This window comes from Sceloporus occidentalis, unplaced genomic scaffold (genome assembly GCF_023333645.1).
Source record: "Sceloporus occidentalis isolate IW3139 unplaced genomic scaffold, rSceOcc1.0.p SCAF_6, whole genome shotgun sequence".
NCBI classification, from domain to species: domain Eukaryota; kingdom Metazoa; phylum Chordata; class Lepidosauria; order Squamata; family Phrynosomatidae; genus Sceloporus; species Sceloporus occidentalis.
In genome coordinates this window covers 141,557,805-141,577,980 of record NW_028316986.1, presented here as the reverse complement: position 1 = coordinate 141,577,980, position 20,176 = coordinate 141,557,805, and the positions used below count along the sequence as shown (strand labels likewise).

Sequence of the window (20,176 nt, the reverse complement as noted above, 5' to 3'; positions counted from 1 at the left end):
AATAGGCACCTGTAATTCTTTGATCGCAAATCAAATGATGCATGTGTATATGTGAACTAATCCTTTGTAGGATAGAGGGAGACATTAAGTGGTGAAAAGTGATCTCATGCTGGGAGAAAGACAGGATATTAAATTTAAAAATTAATTTAAATTAATCAATTTAATTTAATTCACGGAAATGAAAGGAAGGGACAGAGGGAATCAGCATGGAGGTATTGCTTGAAAATATGCAGCTTTTAAAGTGCCTGCTCCTTAGGGTGAAAGTGGATATATCAAACCATTGTTTAAAATGTTTTATCTGGTGCTTATGTCATAGTAGATAGAAGGAGTGGGAATCATGCAAGCTTTCAGATGTAGTTGGACTGCAGTTTCCCAGCATCTCTCATTCCTTGCTATGCTGGCCAGGTGCTACTCAATTTTCAGTCCAGCATCTGGAGGGCTACACAATTTTGTAACTGCCACAGAGTAAATGAAATCCAAAAGCTACTCTGAGCAAGTGCTCAGAATACTCTTCACTCCTTGTAAAATGATACACATTTTACACTCTTCCCTTCCTCTTGAATTCCAGTCCAGCCTTGGAGCACAATCAGATTTGTTAACAAACAAGTAATTTTGTCATTTAGAATGCATTGCTGTTTTAGGATTACATGCATATAGACTCTATGAAAAGGCCTCAGCCATTAAAATACTCCCATTAAAAGGAGGGAGCTGTCATGTGGATGAAAAATACCCAGAGGCAGGTTTGGCAAACATAGAACCACTTCCTGCTATTGGTAAACTATAAACCCTTCACACACACACTCCTTTTTTTAATAGAAGGATCTCCATTTCTGATATGGTTTCATTTCCAGTATAAGACTCAGTCCATGACGTCTGGAGGAACAGAAACTCTCTTTCCTTGAACTAGGTCATTGTTAAGATTGACATTTTAGAAATCATAACCAAATACTATAACATAAAAGCTAGTGCTCCAGGAGAGATGTTGATGTTTTGATATTAATTTGTTACTTGATAAAAGAAGAAAAACAAGTGAGTTTGATTCTTGGTCCCCGGCCCCCCCCAGATCATGCTAGTACCCATGGGAGAAGGACAGGGGAAGCGTTCAGGGATGTGATCCCCGATAGCGCACTTAGCCGAGTTTAAGGATGGGAGAAGGACACTGTCCCTCCTGTGTGATAATCTCCAAAGAGAGCACCAGCTCCTCAGGCTAAGTGGTTTTAGGATTACATGCTGGAACAGCTTTTACAGCCAGACATTCCTCTAGACGGAATCTCTTTTCTTGTAGTAGTTGTAATCATTCACTCTTAGATTTGCTCTGTTTTGCTATTTTTCTTGCCAAATAGAAGGGGATACTTCTACCGTCCTGTCTGACTGCTGTTGTGTTTTGATGTTTAATCATACAATCTTTCCTAATGTAAATAAAACCATTATTGTGGACTGCCCGCCTTTCTGTTTTAGGTATAGTATTCAATGATCCCTAAAATTACATTGCATGCAGACCAAAAATGTCATCTCCTCCATACTGTTGCAGACTCCCAGAACTGCTGCTGTACTATTGTAGACAGCCATAACTGCTGTCTGGTGGCATATGATCTGGGCTGCATCACTTATTTGTACAGTCAGGATCAGTTGAAAGAGTGGGCTTTTCAGTGGTACTATGTGAGCTAGCCCTTATGTTATGATGGTGTTTTGAGATGTTGGGGAAAGAGGTATGCTTTTGGTGAGCATGTGAATGCCCAAAGTGTGGGGAAATGTTTGCTTTTTTGTTTTTTAGCCAGAACTCACAACTAGCATAATAAGCTCACTTTATCTATAGTCTGAAGGCATGTGATGTTGGAAATTGATTTTGATTTTGGCTGCTATCTAGATAGGAATGTGATGTAAGGTCCTCTCAGACAGCTCTTTTCAGAGGAGGTTAAACTGCTTTGTGGACAAAATGGCTTAGAACAGGCATTGAGGTGGAATCCATCTGGTGTAGCCTTCCACTGGCAGAGAGAAGCTAGAGCCACATCTGCATTGAGGAAAAGAAACGCTTCCACCCATTCCTGCACTGACCTGTTTGGATGATGCATGGAACCAAAACAGGTGAAACATGGATCTAATCCACACTCCAGGGTGATTCTCTAGAGTAAAAAGAGTCCCTAGTTTCTCCAAATCAGGGTGGAAACTCTGGAGGCTCTCTTGAATGTGCGGACTATGTGCCAATGTGGGATGGGGAGGGAGCATTGGCCAGCAGATGAAAGAATTCAGGGCAAGAGTTCAGTTCAGGGAAAGGTGAGCCACTGAACTCTTCCTGGCCAGAAAGTCCAACTCCCACCAGAGCACTTTCACTTTCAAGTTCATGGTGTTCCTCCAGCACAATTCCTTTTAATGCTTCACATTACTTGAGAAATGGTCTAATAATTGAGCAGATATGAGAGGAGCAGTTCCTTTGTTCTGAGATGATTAGCCTGTGTTTACTTTTCTACTTGTCCATATTTGCTGGGTCAAAGTAGGTGTTCAAGTGAGATAACAGCATCTGCGGTATGCATTCCAGATCCAAATATTTTGGCACTAGTGTAGATGTGTTCATTGTAGCGAATTACTTCTCTCTTCAGGAATGTCTTCCTTCCTTTCATGTTTAGTTTACCCTTAATGGCAACAAAATGCCTGAAACTGATATATTTCTTTCATTCAAAGCCCATTTTGCTTTATATAAAATTATACAGTTTGGGGTTGAAGTATATTGCTGTTAAGAGTTAACAATAAGCTGATACCTGCTCTCCCTTTATGGCAGATAGAGAGGAATTTGTAGTAGTACCCTGCTTTTCTTGTTGTGCACATTCAAGCTGATTCCAGGTTGTGGTAACTCCTATCTTGGGATTTGCTTGGCAAGATTTATTCAGAGGAGGGTTTGCCATTGCCTTTTTCTTAGACTAAAGCAGGGGTAGCCAACCTTTTTGAGCCGGGGGCTGGGTTGCTGTCCCTCAGACAACTGGGGGGCCGGAGGCAAAAAATAAATAATTAAATAATTTTTAGATAATTAAATAAATAAACCGGGACAAATGTAGGACAAAATTTTCAAATGGAGGACACTTTTAAAAAACTGGAGGACACACAAAAAAAATTGTTGATTTTTTTAAAAATGTTAATATAAATGCATGTTTCTGAGGCTTCTATAGACAATTGCCCACCGTTGCCCCCTCGCATGAGAGGCCAAAGGCCCCAGCGGCAATCGGCGGCAGGACCGGGCTGGGGCCGGTCCCAAGGCCTCGCCAGGCCGGATTCGGCCTGCGGGCCGTAGGTTGCCTACGCCTAGACTAAGGGAAGGTGACTTGCCCAATGTCACCCAGTGGGTTTCCATGGCTGAACAGACATTCAAACACTGGTCACCTGGAGTCCTAGTCCAATGTTCAGACCACTACACTACACTGGATCTCACACCCATGCATAGTCTTGGTTAACAAAATTTGGGTTGGAACATCACTGAAGACTGGGGTGGGGGAATCCCTGGTGGTGGGCTGACCATTGGCAAATCATGTCCTCATAGCCACTGCTGCCCTGGATCCCCACCTTGAAATGTCAGTTCAACAGCTATAATTAAAGGTGGGATCCCATTTCTACTGCAGAGCAGAGGGTACACCACCAGCCTGTGTCACCTGTCCCATTATAAAGGTAGAACATGAGTGTGTATGCTACAGGGAAACGTAGTGAATCTGCCCACCACTACTGTAGATCAAACTGCATGTTCCTTCTAATATGTATAATGCAGAGTTTCCCTCCCCTCTACTCAAAAATGAAAGACCCCATCTGAGGACACACACTAGGGTTCCTATCCAGACTGGAATGGCGGAAGTACTGGATGCCTGCAATTTCTGTATGAAGAAAGTATCCATTGAAAGGAATTGAAGCTCTTTTCTTCTATTACACTTTTAATCTAGCTTCTAAATAATATTCTTTGGGGTGGCATGCAGTTCGCATGGGTGACACAACTGGATTGGAACCACAAAGGATTAAAGTATTAAAGACTCCTCCCCTTCGCTGCATGCACGGTTTCTGGGACATGTAGCCCAAAATACTACTAAGGCATTCTGGTTGTTGCAATTTGAAAGTAGCTTTTCCAAGCCTCTGAGTCATAGTAATTTGTGTCTAAATGGTGCACGCAGTTCTGCATTCTGTAGAGAAAGTTTCAGAACAGAACAACACATGCAGTGACGTTGTTTCCATAGAGCCTGTGGCTAATTGTCCATAGAGGACAATTAATAGTTAAGCCCTTGTTTTCCTTGTGTGTCTGAGTCTCTCTTCTTATCTCAAATGTGAAAGTATTTGTAGTGGAGTATGAAAGTTTGGAATGGAAAGCATTCCACATTGTAGCTTGGTGCTAAGGAGAACATGCAAAGTAAATATTACTAGCAGTATTTCTATAATAAAATTTCAGTATTTTCCAAGAAAAGTATTTTAGTAGAAATGCTGCATGTTGCAGTTATGTTCCATTAGCAATTAAAAAAATAGATTAGGGGACTACCTTTGTTTACTTGTAGTTCACTTATTTGTTTTTGGAAAGAATGTAGGGACCCCTTATAGGCCCCCTTATAACACTGACTGCTGTAATGCTGGAAACGCAGCGAAGAAACGTATCCCATCTGGCGGGTCAGTGTTCCCAAGCACACAAAAGAAGAGGGGTGTGATAAGAAATGTTTTCAAAGCAATATGTTCCTGTTTCCTTTCATGACACATTTGCCGCAAAACAATGTGTGATAATGTTATAAGACAAGAGTGTGATAATGTTGTAAGACAAGAGTTGGCAACTCCAAAATGGGGATGGGGGAATGATGGGTCTGAGGTGCGGTGGCCACTTCTGACCTGTCCCCAACTCTACTAGCTAACTGGCAGCCTCCAGTAGGGAATCTGACTCTCTCAAAGGGAATGTGACTCTCCACAGACAAAAGGGTCCCAGGATCAACCCTACTATTAGAAAGTGTGAGATGGCTGCCTCAGGCAGTAAATTTATGGTGTCATGAACGGGAACAAATGGTTGTGTACAGTTGGCCCTCCACATTTGCGGCATTAACTTTTGAGACTTTGATGATTAGCAGATTTGATTAATATCTTCACTTTAGGAATCTCTTAAGTCCTCTAGTGCAATTCTGACAGAAGGTGACCATAAAGTCACACTGGAGGGCCTAGAGATTCCTAAAGAAAACACTTATCTAGCCATCTGTAGGTCTTCCAATGCAATTCTGTGGTCAACTTCTGCCAGATGTCGGCCATAAAGTTGTGATGCAAGACCTAGAGAGTCATAGAGAGGTGCCCTCTCAGGTTAAAAAAGGAGTAGTTTTTTATTTGTGTTTCTTTTCACTTCCATGGGAGTCCTATGCCCCTAACCTCAGTGAATGTGGAAGGCCCACTATAGTTTGTTTTCATTGTATTTTTACTGCCAGTAATAGGGAGATGTGTTTGTGGGCTTTTCAGCCTCAGGTGCCAAGGTAAACTTGGCTGGCTTTGCATCATGTCCGCCCTGACTCAGGTGAGTATATGGGAAGGGAGCCATTTACCGCTGTGCTGTCATTTGCTTTTTTGCTTTTGCCTTAATGATGGCTGTGAAAGTTCTCCACCTTAGCCCTAAGGGCTCGTGAATAAGCCCATAGTTCCTCCATTACTTCACATCTTAAAAGTTTTAAGTTGCAATAATGCAGTCAGTAGTGTTAACAACTAGCTATTTCTTTTTTCATCAGCTGGTGACGGGAGTGTGGGAAGGAGGATACAATTTCTTCTGTCAGGATACACACAGTGGAGGTGAAGCTGATATGAAGGTAACATTATGAGCTGACTCTGCTGGTTTGCTTTGCTACTTAGATTGAGAGGAAAGGACAGTACTGAAGGACAGGTACTCTTTGTTATTAATGCAGCTCAAGGAAAGGCATGCTTCAACTTGGATGCCATGACAGCACTTTGAAGGGGAAAAAAACCAATTAAAACAGTAAAATTAGTCAGGATAAGTTAGTACTGGGTCTCTAAATCAAGACACATGTATACATAAAGGAGAGGTTTTGCACACTGCAAATGTTTAAACTGTCAAGGAGTCACAAAAACTGTAATTTACAGTATTTTTGAGTCATATATTTTGAAGTTGATATGTCTAGAATTCCTGGCTTAAACCTTTCCAACACTCTGAGCGGGGGACATCTGTTTAGGATGTTTGAATATTCTAGTTCTGGACCACTTGTGTCTTATGTACTGTAATGAATATACCACATTGCACTTAACTAAAATAAGAAGGGAAAAATTGGCAAACCTAGTGTGGAAAAGTCAAAATGTTACACAAGACTGCCTGTCAGTATCCAATAAACAAATCTCTCTTACAAAGTAATTTTGACGTCAGCCTATAATAGGGGGGGAAATAACTTTAAAACATGAAACTATATTTACTTCATCTTCACTCAGACTATAATGCTTGAAAATCACACTACCTATTACAACTGATGAAAGAATATGAATCCTAATCACTTAATTCCCTTGTTTTCCATTCTTTTGTATCATACCACTAAACCCTTCCAATGAAACCCTTAACTGACAGTTGCCTGTGACAAGTTTTAAATGGAAAAACATTAATAACTAGAGACAAGGAACTCATATCCCTCCAGAGAATACTGTGAGACAGATGAACCGTGTATTGTTCATTGTATAATATGATAAAATTGGATCACACACAGCAGCAGTATTTTAAATCTGAGATGAAACAAGTGAGCCCACTGCAAAAGGCTATGTTGCTGAGACAGCAAGAACATCGTCCTGCAAAGGCTCCAGCACAGGGCCCCAGGTAGCTCATTGGTGACTTACAGGGAGAAGCTTCAAGGAGAACAAAATGAAGGCATTGCCCTCCACAATAAGATGTCTGCGCCTCCAATGAAATGTCCCTTCAGTCCCCAAATTTCTAGCTTTAAGACATCAAACTTCAAATTTACTAAGAGAGCATGAACACAGCAAATATTCTGAGAATATTTCTAAGGTATGAATATATTTTCAGTGTCTCAATTCTCTGCAATGCTAGGAATTTGGAAATAAAATTTCATGGGGGAAATAATTATTGTTTGGAGGGACAGTGGCCTAATTTCTCATCTACCCACCTACCAACCTCTGGTAGCTACATCCCTGGTGACTTACCATCCCTGGAATATCAATGGGTGTAGATGCAGCTATACCTCATGCTGTATATACTCATGTATAAATCTAAAAATCAGTCGATGCATGCCCTAAGCCCTGGTTCTGGTGCGAACAGTCCAGATGATGTCAGACATTTTCACCAGAACCAGGGTATAACATTCTTAAAATGAATTTTTAAAACTTAACTTCTGGGAAGATCTGGAGCCCTTCCATTTGTATGCCAGGGTGACTGCATGGGTGTTCCACTCAGCCACTGCTGTTGTCACCAGTCTCTCACTCTGAAGTCAGAACTAAGTGTCCAGCCATGTAATTGAAGATGGACACCTTGTTCTGGCTCAGAAGCGAGGGACCCACAGTGGAAGTGCCAGGCAGCTCAAGAGGACATCCATGTAGACAGCCACTCTGGCATGGGAATGGAGGGCCAGATAATGGAGAGATCTGAGCTTGAGGGCAAGATACTCTGGGCTGCCCCTGCAGTATCCTGGTCAGTGCAGACAAGACCAAAGGCAGGAGGTCACTTGGATATTGTACAGATGTAAGAACTGAAATGAGCAGTAGTGCTCTGGTATAGAAGGGTATGCCTATTCATTTTTCTAAATCCCACCCCCCCTTCCATATTCTCACACTTGAGTTTAATAGTTCCTGGAACATGATCATAACATACATTAGCATGTTTGTGGATTCCTTGTAGTGAACCATTTTACATGAATGCCTGTGGCTTCTTGAAGAAATGTTTTTCTTCTTTCACATTGGCAGTCTTCTGTGCCTTATTTTCTCCAGCCTGAAGAAAGAAAATTCCTTTTAGGGAATACAACAGCAGTACCTTCTGTTTCCTCATATGCTTATTCAAAGATCACAGAAGGAATATAGAGATTAAATAGCTCTCTTGTGTCTCTCAGAGCACCTGAGGCACACTTTAATAGGCACATAAAGGATTGTGGCTTTTGGTTTAGTCAAACCATCAGCTTTATGGCTGCTGTCCCAACAACTCTTGTAGGAATGCCCAAGGTCTTGGGCCCACCCAGTGGAGCATCTAACTTTAAATAGCAGTATTGCTTTCTTTGCAGTGTTGCAAACTGGTTGGAAATCACTGACAGAGGCTCTCCTGGATTTGACAGGAACCTTGTTCTCCTCCATAACTGGAGCTGCCAGGGCCTGAACCAGTGATGTTCTGCATGAAAAATTACATGCTCCACCACTGTACTGTAGCACATCCTTGTGGAAAACAAACGAAACCAACCAGTAACAGCAACTAAAACTTAATCATTCAAAATTCAAGGCCCCATTTAGATCACGGAGTGAATTATACAGTTCTCTGTACTATGGAGGAGAAGGGGGGAGGGACTAGAATCCTCTTCAGGTAGAAAAAACAATATTGGAACAGCACAATGAGTCCATATCTAATTCCATCATTCCTTCTAATTCCATCATTCCTTTCTACTCCTGTGCCTATCTACAAAGTGTGGAACCATCCCACCTCTGGCAGATACTGTCTCATACTGATCATTGATCACTAGGATTTTGTGGGGAAGTGGTATTAGATTTCAGGCCACCAAAATTTGACATGAGCTCTTACTCAGTAAGTCCTTGTGGGACAAATGACTGATGTTTCTCTCCCCTCCCCCCCGCCTCTTTTTCATTAGATCATACGTGTCCTCTGGTGGTACTACTTCTCAAAGCTCATTGAATTCATGGATACAATCTTCTTTATATTACGAAAAAATAACCATCAGATCACAGTTCTTCATGTCTACCATCATGCAACTATGTTGAATATCTGGTGGTTTGTTATGAACTGGGTGCCTTGTGGCCACTGTAAGTATTCTTTTAACTCAGAGATGTGGAAACTCTTTCAACCCAAGAGAAGACACATTTGGGGGCTGCATTCCAGTGTTGGGAGGAACCAAAGGCAAAAGCTCAAATCCAAACTACCCCCATGTTTTGTTTTACTTTTCAGTTCGAAGCTCTTAGTGCAAATAACTAAGCCTGAGGAGAGGTTTCTGGAATGGGGAAAAGGCCCTACAAGAACTGGGAAAATATATAAATGCAGGGGTAGCTGTGTTGACCACAAAACAAAATCCACAATGGAGATACTTTAATTTGGCCAGTCAAAAGGTTCAAAATAAATCACATTAGCTTTCAAAACTCATCACAAGCTTTTTAAATGGCAAAGATGGTTAAAAAACAAAAGGCATTCAAGAGAAGGAATGGCCAGTTTCATGGAGAAAGAGACATGACCATTTGAGAAACTTGCGCCGCTTGATTTGGATGCCAGGATTTGACTCCAGGACCTGAGGTTCTTTATTCTAACTGTTCTTGTGATGGTGGGGGTAAACCTGTGTGCATTTCTTATAAGATCCATTTCATTTTTAAGAGGGTGTATTGAGGTATGTATACAAGTAGGCTTTTCAGGAGAACAGTGGCTTTGTTTGGAAGGCTTTTTGGCAGTGATGTCTGGAATTCTACATGCGCTACTTAGTTACATAACTCTCTCAGTTGCATAGCTATGTAGCTTCTCTTGATTTATTCTCCTCCAAATTTACTTTACTGGGCATCCAGCTGAGTGTCCATTCTGCCAGCAATTGTGGACGGGCAAATAATGTTTCCACCCCTTGCATTAGCCAGCAGGGCTGTAACAAAGAATTGCAGCAGAGATCTTGCATCCTCGCTGGCTGGTGGGAAGGCATGGAAAATCATCTATCCACACCAAATCCCTGAAAAAATAGACCCCCTTCTCTCCACATGGTTGATGACCATTAAAGTGGGACAGGAAAGCAGTTACAATCATGACAATAATGTCACTATCATGACTACACAGAGATGGTGAATATAGATCTGCCATGGATTCATAACTCCAGGTTATACATCTGTAAATCTAATCCTGATGTTTGACCAATATTATGAAACTTATTGTTGATACTGTGTATGTGATCTTACTTTGTGGTCAGAAACTCTTCAAAATCCAGTCCATCCTGACATGCAAAACTTTGATTATGTAGACGTGAAAACTGACATTTGATAAACATGGGCCCATTAGGCTTCTGGTCATGAGGACACTGTTCAGTTTGTTTCATTATGCAGGTGGCAATGAAAAATGATGCTTCCTTCCTTGTCATTATTTTGCTTAGCTTTACATCTCATCAGCTATATGTCTCCTGCAGTGCTGTTGCTGCTGTTTTGGTTTTAGTTAGGCACCAGACTCCCCAAAGAATGCCCCATGGAAGCTGCCAAGAAACTCTTCCACATGGCACTGGCTCCCTGTGGGCACATCAGAACACTTACAAGCTATTTCTTGTATGGATGCCCATGCAGTTTGGCTTCTCTTTCAGTGGTCTAAGAATATACAGGACTAGCATGAAGTCATGTCATGGTTGCCCCAGTCCAACACAAGGGAGAACCAAGGAAGCAGATACATCATTGAGGTGCTCTGCCTGGATCAGGAACTGTGCATCCAAGACGCTCCAGGGCAATGGACATCTGGATGGAAAGCATCAGATACAGTTCTCTGGGCAAGCTCTACATTATGGGATGGAGAGCAGTGGCCCACCAGATGTTTGGACTCCCATCAGCCCAAGCCAGCATAGCCATGGGTGAAGGATGATAATTAACATCTAACAATGTCAGGAGGCTTGGGTGGGCTTTGGCCAACCTTTCTTTAACTTGTAGACAGAAGGTTCACTTCTGCCTGTACTCCTTTGTAGAAGTGAGCATCCCTCACCATTCTTGCAAGCTGTATGTACATTGCCATGTGTATTGGGATATATGGCAATTTGTACCACCCTCTGAAAAACACCATCTGAAACATCTATTTGCAGAAACCATGCAATAATTAAAGCACTGGTGCCCAATTTATATAGCAGCCGTGACCTTAGACATCTGTGCTGATTGCAGCTTTTTGCATTCATTTGTTTTTATGCTAGTATGTCGAGTTTTGTTTTGTTTTAAAAGTTTGTAATACCATTAACTTTTAGTATGCTACTGTAATGCAGGCTATTTCAAAAGAAATTAATGACAGCTTCTTTTCTTTCCACTTGTAGCCTATTTTGGTGCCACTCTTAACAGCTTTATTCATGTCCTCATGTATTCCTACTATGGATTATCTGCTATTCCGTCTATGCGTCCATATCTCTGGTGGAAGAAATATATCACTCAGGGACAGCTGGTGAGTAGTCAGGTGTTTGTAGTCTCCCCTGCATTTTTTAATGGAGGCTCACCAGTGCCAAGGGAGGAGGACCTATTTTCTTTTATGATAACTCTGTAAAGTCAGTTTATTGCATAAGCCTGCAGTTATAATCTGAATCATGCTCCAAGCAAAAAATATTCAGTGTAACATCCTCTTCTCTGACACTTAATAGCAGGGCTGCAGTATGTTTTGTGGTGCACAGCACCCACCTGGAAACCTCTGAAGCCTTCACCTCCCCCCCCCCCCCCCATTTTTTAAAAGTGATCCCAAATTGTCAAAAAACTGAAACTCATTCAGACCACCAAAATGTGGTTTTAACAGTTATGGCTACTCACTATTTCCCAACCACCACCAACAAACAAACAGGGGGAAAAAGACCTGCAGAAATTGATCATATTTGGCCAATTCTAGGATCAGTTTGGGGGAGGGGTGCAGGGAGAAAAAAAACACAGTAGTTCCCCATCCATTTTTAATAGCAGTCTTTAGGAGATACAAGGGCTCTAATATGTATCTCCTTAACTCTGCTGCTTTTGTGAGGATATTGTGAGGATCACCTTCTTTATTCCATGTCCCGTTTGCCAAAACAAATAGGAAAGCTTGTAAGCTGAGGTGGGAGCCATTTTTGCAACTAGGGCTGCTGCATGTTTAGGCATAGATTGATCAAAAAATGCAATTCAGAAGTGGAAGCAAAGGTGTGTAATGGGCCAATCACTGCTCCAGGCAGCATTTGGTGGCATTTTGCAATGGTGGTTCCTATGTCGAGGTGATGGTGAATCCACTCTGGGATGTGGCCTGATGTGTTTATCCAAGTTGCTGAAATTATTCTGGGGAGAGGATTCAGTGCTTTGGATGATTTTGTTGAAGTCAAGACTTAAAACTAAAGTGGATTCATTGTGCAACCAACTCGGAAGCCAGCAGCTTCCACTGGCATTTTGGTGCAGTTGGGAGCATTTTTTGCCCATTTTTTTTATTTGGGGAAAGGTTCAGGGGCTGGAGGCTGGAAATTAGATTTGAAGTTGCATGTGGCCCACAGTTGTTACTTTCCCCACCTTTGTGGAACATCCAAGAGTTTAATTTTGCACTTTCGAGCACATGGAGGTCAAGAGAGCATCTTGGTCAGTACATTTAAACTGAAATTTCATGTGGCTCGACTTTCTGTTGGCCTCTTTATCTTGTTAGCCTCAATTACGTTTCTGCCAAGGGGAGAGCAATGTCTTTTTAAAAGGTTTGCCATGTTGGTGATCAGTTGGAGACTGATCTCTAAACTCTATAAAAAGTGCTCCTGTTGTGGCACCACAGAATGATGCCCCTGCTTGTTTTCCCATATATATATATATATATATATATATATATATATATCCCTAATGCCTCTGCCAGTTGGGACTGCCTTTTCTGTTAAGGAAAATGCAACATGGGATATACAGTAGAAGAAATAAAACATGTATGTGAGAGTCACAGTGACTAAGCAAAAGCAATTAAGAAGCCACACAGGTGTAAAAGCTAATGTAATTTAGCAGTCCTAAATGCCAAGGACAGAAATGTAGAATGTTCAATTGGAAACACCTGAGAATCATTAAGTGTACAAGGTGAGATGATGAAATCCTTAAGTATGGGTTGAACTATGAGAACCAATCAAAATGAGTGTACACGCCCACTGGGTGGAAACTGACTAAGTGGGTGGTGTTTAACAAGGGCTATAATAATTGCTATGTTTGCCAATGTATTTTGTGGGTAGTTGTGGAGATTGTAGAGATTGTGATTTGGAGGGCATTAGTATTTGTATATAGTAGAATAAAGTAGATCTTTTATATAAGACTACTGAGTTGTCTGGTGTCTTGAGTGAAGACATAAGAGCCAGCAGAATCCTGGAGAAGTGTGAAGACTTCTGTGGAAGAAGAGTGAGAAGGCTTGGAGAGTTTGTCAGGGTCTTCAGCCTATTCTCTGAAACTCTGCTGCTTTGGAGAAAAGCATTAACCACTGGCCAAAACTGGTCAGCGCCAGTGCATAACAAGGTGGTGAGTTAGAGCCAGAGGTGAAGAGCTACAACTCCCATCATCCCTGATATTTTCATCAAATGCAGCAAACTGATAGAGGGTAAACTGTATCACCTGATCTGCTGTCTGGTGATCAAAAGACAATCCTCAACGTGGCACGCAGCCAACATTACTGTGGGAGCAAATTCAAAAAGGACATCTTTGCATTCATACTTCACAGGAAACAGTTCAAATGTACTTGCTTGTTGTGGGTTTCTTCTCTCACCTTAAACTGACCTTTCATCCTCCCTTTCCCTCTCTTACAGATTCAATTTGTCCTGACAATCTTCCAGACAAGCTGTGGAGCTGTTTGGCCTTGTCGATTCCCTATGGGATGGTTGTACTTCCAGATAGGCTACATGATTTCCTTAATTATCCTTTTTACAAATTTCTATATTCAGGTAAATTCTGTTTTATTATTATTATTATTATGTTTTACAGTGCTGATGCTGTTATCACTGATTTTTTTAAATAAAAATTTACTGGAAAGTTGATATATAAAATTTCTAAAATCTTTAACTAATTGGCAGAAGACATACTGCCCCCACCATCATCACACTCCTTCAGTTTTGCAAAGGGATCTTGTAGCCACTCCTAGCATAAGGTTTTGTAGAATTTGCCTCCGCCCACCCCCCTGCCATATTCAGCAGGTGTCCAGTCAACACATGGCCCAATCCCCAAGTTTCATGTGAAACAGTCTGGACAACGTCCAGACCCTTCAGCACCAAACCAGGGGTATACCCTTTTCATAATGGTGTAAAATAAGTTCCTGTTTGCTTCAGTCCAGGATTCACTTACTTAAAGGTCTGAATAGAATATTTCTAAGAGCCAATGAGAACACCATTGCCTTCCATACTATGTGCTGATTGCTAATCTGGTGCTTATCCCCGAAAAGCCACAGAAGCACCAATGGGCAGGTCTTTGTCTCATTAGTTACATATATGTCCCACTTCATCTATAGTGTTTGTGGCTCTCCTTTTTTCTCATTTTAACCTCAAAACAGCCTTTTGAAATAGTCTAGAAGGTGAGAAGGGAGGGAGTCACCTAGTACATTTCATGGCTCAGTGATGACATGCATCTGAACCTCCTGAATCTCAACACGCATGCCATGCCCCAATCCCAGCAGGTCCACGGCACAAAAAGAAGCCGCAAAAAGCAGCTTCTTTTTATGTCTCAGAAGGGGCGCGATAGCTGCTGGCTCTGTGGCTTTTCGGCACTCCTGTGGCACAGCACATGTACACACTGCACCAAGGGAGCACAGTGATGCCTCCCGCCATGTGGTGGGGTATGCGGTGTCACGCCAGCATGGGGCAGAATCGGGGCATGCGGTGTGCAGTCACCATGCCCCCATTCTGCCCCAACGCCGGCATTTATCGCCGGTCTGTTTAGGGAGTGAGTACAGTAAAGAGCAATTTCCTTTTTTAAAAAATACTCCCTATCTGTTCTCCCAAATGGTGGAACACAGTAAGTAACACAAGAAAGTGTGTGTGTGTGTGAGAGAGAGAGAGAGAGAGAGCCTATCGGAAATAATGCTTCTTGAATGACTTTCAACTGTCTTATAAACTTCTGCACTTTTTCAGATAATTTTTCAAATTATCATTTGGAAGATTTAAGAACAAGCAGGCAGGGGAGAGATTGGAGAGAGGATTTAATTTGCAGTTGTCCACAAGCTACAGTTTATTGTTTGACTTAGGTATGGAAAGCAGTGATTTGTGCAAACCATAGTTTGTTGCCAAACTAGGATATGGACCTGGATGTGATCTTTCATGGCTCAATATAGCCTTTAGTCAACATAAAGGAATGGGTGAATGCTTGTTAAGTAACTACTGTTAAATAACAGTTGTTAACTCAGCTAACGTGCTCCTTTTCCTTTTGTTGCTGAGGTAAAAGCTCACTACTGACCTCTGTGTATATGTGTTTTAGACTTACAACAAAAAGGCACCCTCAAGAAGGAAAGAGTATCAGAATGGCTCTGCAGCTGCTGTGAACGGGTACACAAATAGCTTTTCTTCCGTTGAGAACAATGTGAAGCAAAGAAAACAAAGAAAGGATTGAAGACCAAACTAAGAAACCATTTTGATATTCCAGGCAACAACAACAACAAATCATCTGATTGTAAGCACAATATGTGTTGTGCACTGATAACTCTTGACAGCTACTTTAACTATTCCTGCCTAGAATAGTATTGATTTATGTAGGACTTTAACCAGTGCAAAACATCCTAGAAACTATCCATAGGCTAAAGCTGATGATGCTGATAATACTGGGTGGTCACAGACCCAGGGATAAACTGTGGAAGGGAGTATTATTGTAGTATATATATATCATATATACATATATTTATGTATGTATATGTATATATGGAGACACTGCTGTTGCCTTACTAGTCAATACGATAGGTGCTGAATTATGATTCACAACTTCAGAACTGTAATCCAAATTCATATTTTTTAACTGTAGATAATGCATGTGATTGTAATTTGTACAATGAAGTTGTTCAGTTTTTTAATTTTCCAGTAGTTTAAAAACACACATGCCTTAAATTAAAATAAAAGCAGGGCCCAAAACTTAATACTGGTTTGAAAGTGTATGGAAATGTTTCACTTCTCTTTGGGGAACAATTACTTATGCGAGACGGGTTAGACTGTGGTACAGATACCCAAATACCAAACACACAAGTATAGTGTGAAGTCAGAGGCTTTCACGACCGGCATCCATAGTTTTTTGTGGGTTTTTCGGGCTATGTGGCTGTGTTCTGAAAGAGGTTATTACTGACGTTTCACCAACATCTGTGGCTGGCATCTTCAGAGAATGCTGGCATGGAAGTGAGTGTGATATATCAGTGGCATCACTAGTGGGTGCGAGGTGTGTGGACCACACAAGGTGTCACCCTAAAGAAGGGTGACACCACTGTTCCTCAAACACCTACCTTTTGGCAGAAATGGGCTGTGGCATACATCTGCTTCCCTTTAAAATGATTTAAGAAGTGGTGGGAGTGGGGTGAAGTGGAGTGGGGGAAGAAAGGAGAGGCTGTAGTTTTTTTTTTTAAATTTCAAAATTTCAAATTTTTAATTTTTTTAAAAATTATTTTTCCAACTTTCTTTAAAAACATCACACTTTAACCCAATCTTCACTATGTATATGTAAATACATTTAGGTTGGGCATATAGTAGTGTAATTTGAAGGTATAATTTTAATTTTGCTAGTTGTTTATGTCACAACTACAGTGCACTCTTGCCTTACGCAGGGATCCATTCCGGACTCCACCGCCTAAGGCAAGTCCCACGCATGCTTGAGCTCCATTGAAACTAATGGGGCTTGTGCATGCGGCGCACGCACCATTGACTCTTTGTCACGCAGCATTCAGCATAAGCGTGCCCACGTATAACATATGGCATGCCCACATATAACATGGGCACTGTATTAGCATTACATTCAGTGCTATATGGGAATTACAGTTTACAAGAAACATTAGTGTAAAAAAGCAGTACTAAAGATTCTGTATGGTGTGAAATGAGAAGAAGTCAATAGGGGAAGGTGACACCATGAGTTACCACACCTGGTGACAGTAACCCTAGGAATGCCACTGGGGTATATATACTGTGTGACCTTTGGTTGAGAGGAAATGATTTACATATTAATCTGTAACATGGATCGGGGGGGGGGGTGTTTCCCAGCAGACAATGGCTCACTAATTACATAGACACCCTGAGGCCTGGCCATGCAACAACAGACCGACACATGTAAATCGCTTCCTGTCAACCAAGGGTCAAACTGTATATATACCCCACTCACTTCCATGCCAGTGTTCTCTGAAGATGCCAACTACAGATGCTGGCGAAACTGAAGCGTCAGGAATAAACCCTTCGAGAACAAGACCACATTGCCTGAAAAACCACAAAAAACTACACAAGTGTAGTTTTGGTTATGAAAGTTACATATGTATATAGATACTAGGTTTTCTCTCATTCAAAATATTTGTTAGTGGCAGTCATGTCATGGATATATAGAGAGGAAACCCCTGCAGTGGCTACTTAGAAAAGACAGGACCCTCACTTGCAGATATTTCATGTACTCTGTTTACACTGTGTACACTGATGCAATCTCTGTGTACTCTGTATTTTTGGAGACAGCAAGTATGAAATGGATGATGGAGAGGCTACCTCTCGTGATTAGTTCCTTTTATGAGTTAATCAGATGCAGTGTTTGGAATCTACCATGTGATACCATGAAACTTGGAATGGTGGGTAACCTCAAAGTCTGAGTCTCCCACATATGGCTGGTTTATGAAATGAACAGGCCATTGAACAAGCAGGACCATTTATTTCTGCCAAGGCTTGAGATGGAAGAACTACCCAAACATGCCTGGTATCTTCTTTTTTTAAAGTTCTTTTGTCACAAGTCCGAAGCAGTTTATTTTTTAAAAATCAAAATCTTGACTGTGCTTTAATTTTCATAAAATTAATTGGCACTTAAAAAGTAGAAGCGGAATTCTAAATACTCTAAATATTGGAGCAGCCATCCCCAAATTGGTGATCTCTAGGTGTGTTGGGCTACAATCTCCACACCCATCCAGCATGGAGTCAAACGTATCACCAGTATGGGGAAAGCTGGCTGAGAGAGCATGTGGGATGGAAAGGTGGTCATGACCTCTTACATCCTTTAAATTGGCATTCCCAACTTAGCACCTGAAACTTGCAACATCTTTTTTTAAAACTGCCAATGTAGCATGAGATGAACAAGCTGTGGCCTGTTGTTTTGGGTCACCTGTACCAAGAAAGTAACCGGGCAGCAGACACACTGGTTTCACCACCCATCCACACACACTGTTTTCAGTGTTAGTTTTGAAAGGGACAGATCCCCCAGGTTGAAACATGTCAGGCACAGTTTATGATTGAAGTAGAAAGCAGTTTGCTGGAAATAGCCAGCATTGTGATTGTGTCTGCATTCTCCAAACTAACTCAGATGTTTAACCAAACTTTAAAAACTGATTGCAGGGTAATTTCTGGCATTTGACTTTTTCATACTTAAGTTGGCATTTTTGTTTGTGTTGCTGTTTGTATAACAAACATTGGGCTGGATCTCAAAAATGAGGAGTGGAATTCCACTAGCAGAGCAAGGCTTTTCTGACTTCTTCCTCAGCCTTCTTCAGCATGTAAAAGTTGACCCTAAAGTCAAAGAATGGTTCACAATGAATGGTGTGTGTGTGTGTGTGTGTGTGTGTGGAAGGTGGATCTAAAGGGTCAAAGGGAGACTTCAGGGACCTGCCCCAGTGCAAACAGAAATAGCTTCTGCTTACACAAGCAGCCCTTTGCTCCAACTCATTTTAAAATGTGCCTATACCAAGTGGTGAATTGCCACAGGCTGAGAGGAAGGATGTGTGTGGACGATGCCATTACATGGAGAAGCCTTGCAAACATTTTGGGTGATGAGTGACTGTTTTCTTAGTGTCTGTTTATCTCACCTGTACTTCTTGCCTTGTCAAAGATTTATTTAGAAATGTTTGTTGAAATTGTTAACTGTAAGATCACACACACACACCTTGAAGTGTCCATTGTAAAGCAGGCATCTGTTAACAGATACGCTATGTAATATGATGGAGTTTTAGCCTATTAACATGTTTGTCCAATGTACTTCATTGGTGTCAAGCCATCCTATTGTTCATATGCTCAAATTTATATATTAATTATGATTTGATATTTATATAAATATCAATTTTACCATGGTTTTGCACAGCTGATTTTAGGGAACTAAAAAGTTTTCCCTATTAGCCTTGCCGATTTAAAAAATTTGCTTCTTTTTGAAATGAGAGACAGCACTAGTTTACTTTTTGTGTGTGTGCATGTGTGTAATTTTTTTTTAATGCTCTCAAAGTTTGTCTGTATGTGTCTTGGTTTCTAGGTACTGATTTGCAAAGTCTTTACATATTTCATACAGCAGCTTCACCATTCAAAGTATGCTGTCTAAATATGTGCTAAAAATAAAAAAACCTCTAGCTTGTCTGAAATATTTGCATTATTAATGTTTTGTGTTTTAATCATTAAATCATTCTTAATTACATGTGCCTGTGTTTTAGTACTGTGATATCATAATTGATTTGATTTTGATTTGCAGCTAATGGGAATTCAGTGTCTCCATTTTTGCATGAAAAACATTGGTCAGCTTTTGTTTCATTATTCAGTACCAGTCGCTGCCCAGCAGTCCTCAAGCAACTCAGCAAAGGGTCAGATGTGTTGCAAGGCAATACATGGCCATGGAAGATGGCTCATCTTTCCTGGTCATAGGTTCCCCATCTTCTCTGGATTTGGGCTACAAAAATCAAAACAAGGTGTAGCTGTGTAGAGGATAAACAAACACACATGGTGACATTGCACAGTGTCATTTCTGATCATGGGCCGTGTCTGTTAAAGCATCAGTCTTCACTTACAAATCCCTTTCTTTATGAAGCTTAAGCCAGCATGACAGCATTAACTATTAAACTGGCATGTTTATTTTATAATTGAATTTTCCTCAGAACTAAATGAATTCCCTCCATTTTTTTACTGAATTTTCCTTGAAAAGAGAAATGTATTATTACAGTGCTGGCTATCCTATCCTTTCTCCCCATTGCATTTTTGAATTTGTATTCTTGCAAGCTGACCTATATGAAACGTGGAATTAATTAATGGTAATTAGGTTCTCTCTAGGAATCTCTAGGTTCTTCAGTGTGTCTCTATGGTCTTGCCAAATGTCATGCTTTCCATCCTAATCCTAGAGAGAATACATCTCTAGGCATTTGTAGGTTGTCTAGTGCAAATCTGCGGTCACTTTCCAACAG

General features: G+C 41.1%; 1 protein-coding gene across 4 annotated transcripts in view; it reads left to right on the top strand.

The window, feature by feature from the left end:
- ELOVL5 (ELOVL fatty acid elongase 5) overlaps positions 1-19,419 on the top strand; it is a 66,195-nt gene extending 46,776 nt beyond the window's left edge. For all 4 annotated transcript variants that reach the window (XM_089531118.1, XM_089531119.1, XM_089531117.1 and 1 more), the window contains exons 4-8: positions 5,715-5,792; positions 8,787-8,958; positions 11,181-11,305; positions 13,626-13,760; positions 15,283-19,419. In XM_089531118.1, the coding sequence (XP_089387244.1) occupies positions 5,715-5,792; positions 8,787-8,958; positions 11,181-11,305; positions 13,626-13,760; positions 15,283-15,414 (642 nt within the window). In that variant the 3' untranslated portion in view covers positions 15,415-19,419. The remainder of the gene's footprint in view (positions 1-5,714; positions 5,793-8,786; positions 8,959-11,180; positions 11,306-13,625; positions 13,761-15,282) is intronic.
- The last annotated feature ends 757 nt before the right edge of the window (positions 19,420-20,176 follow it).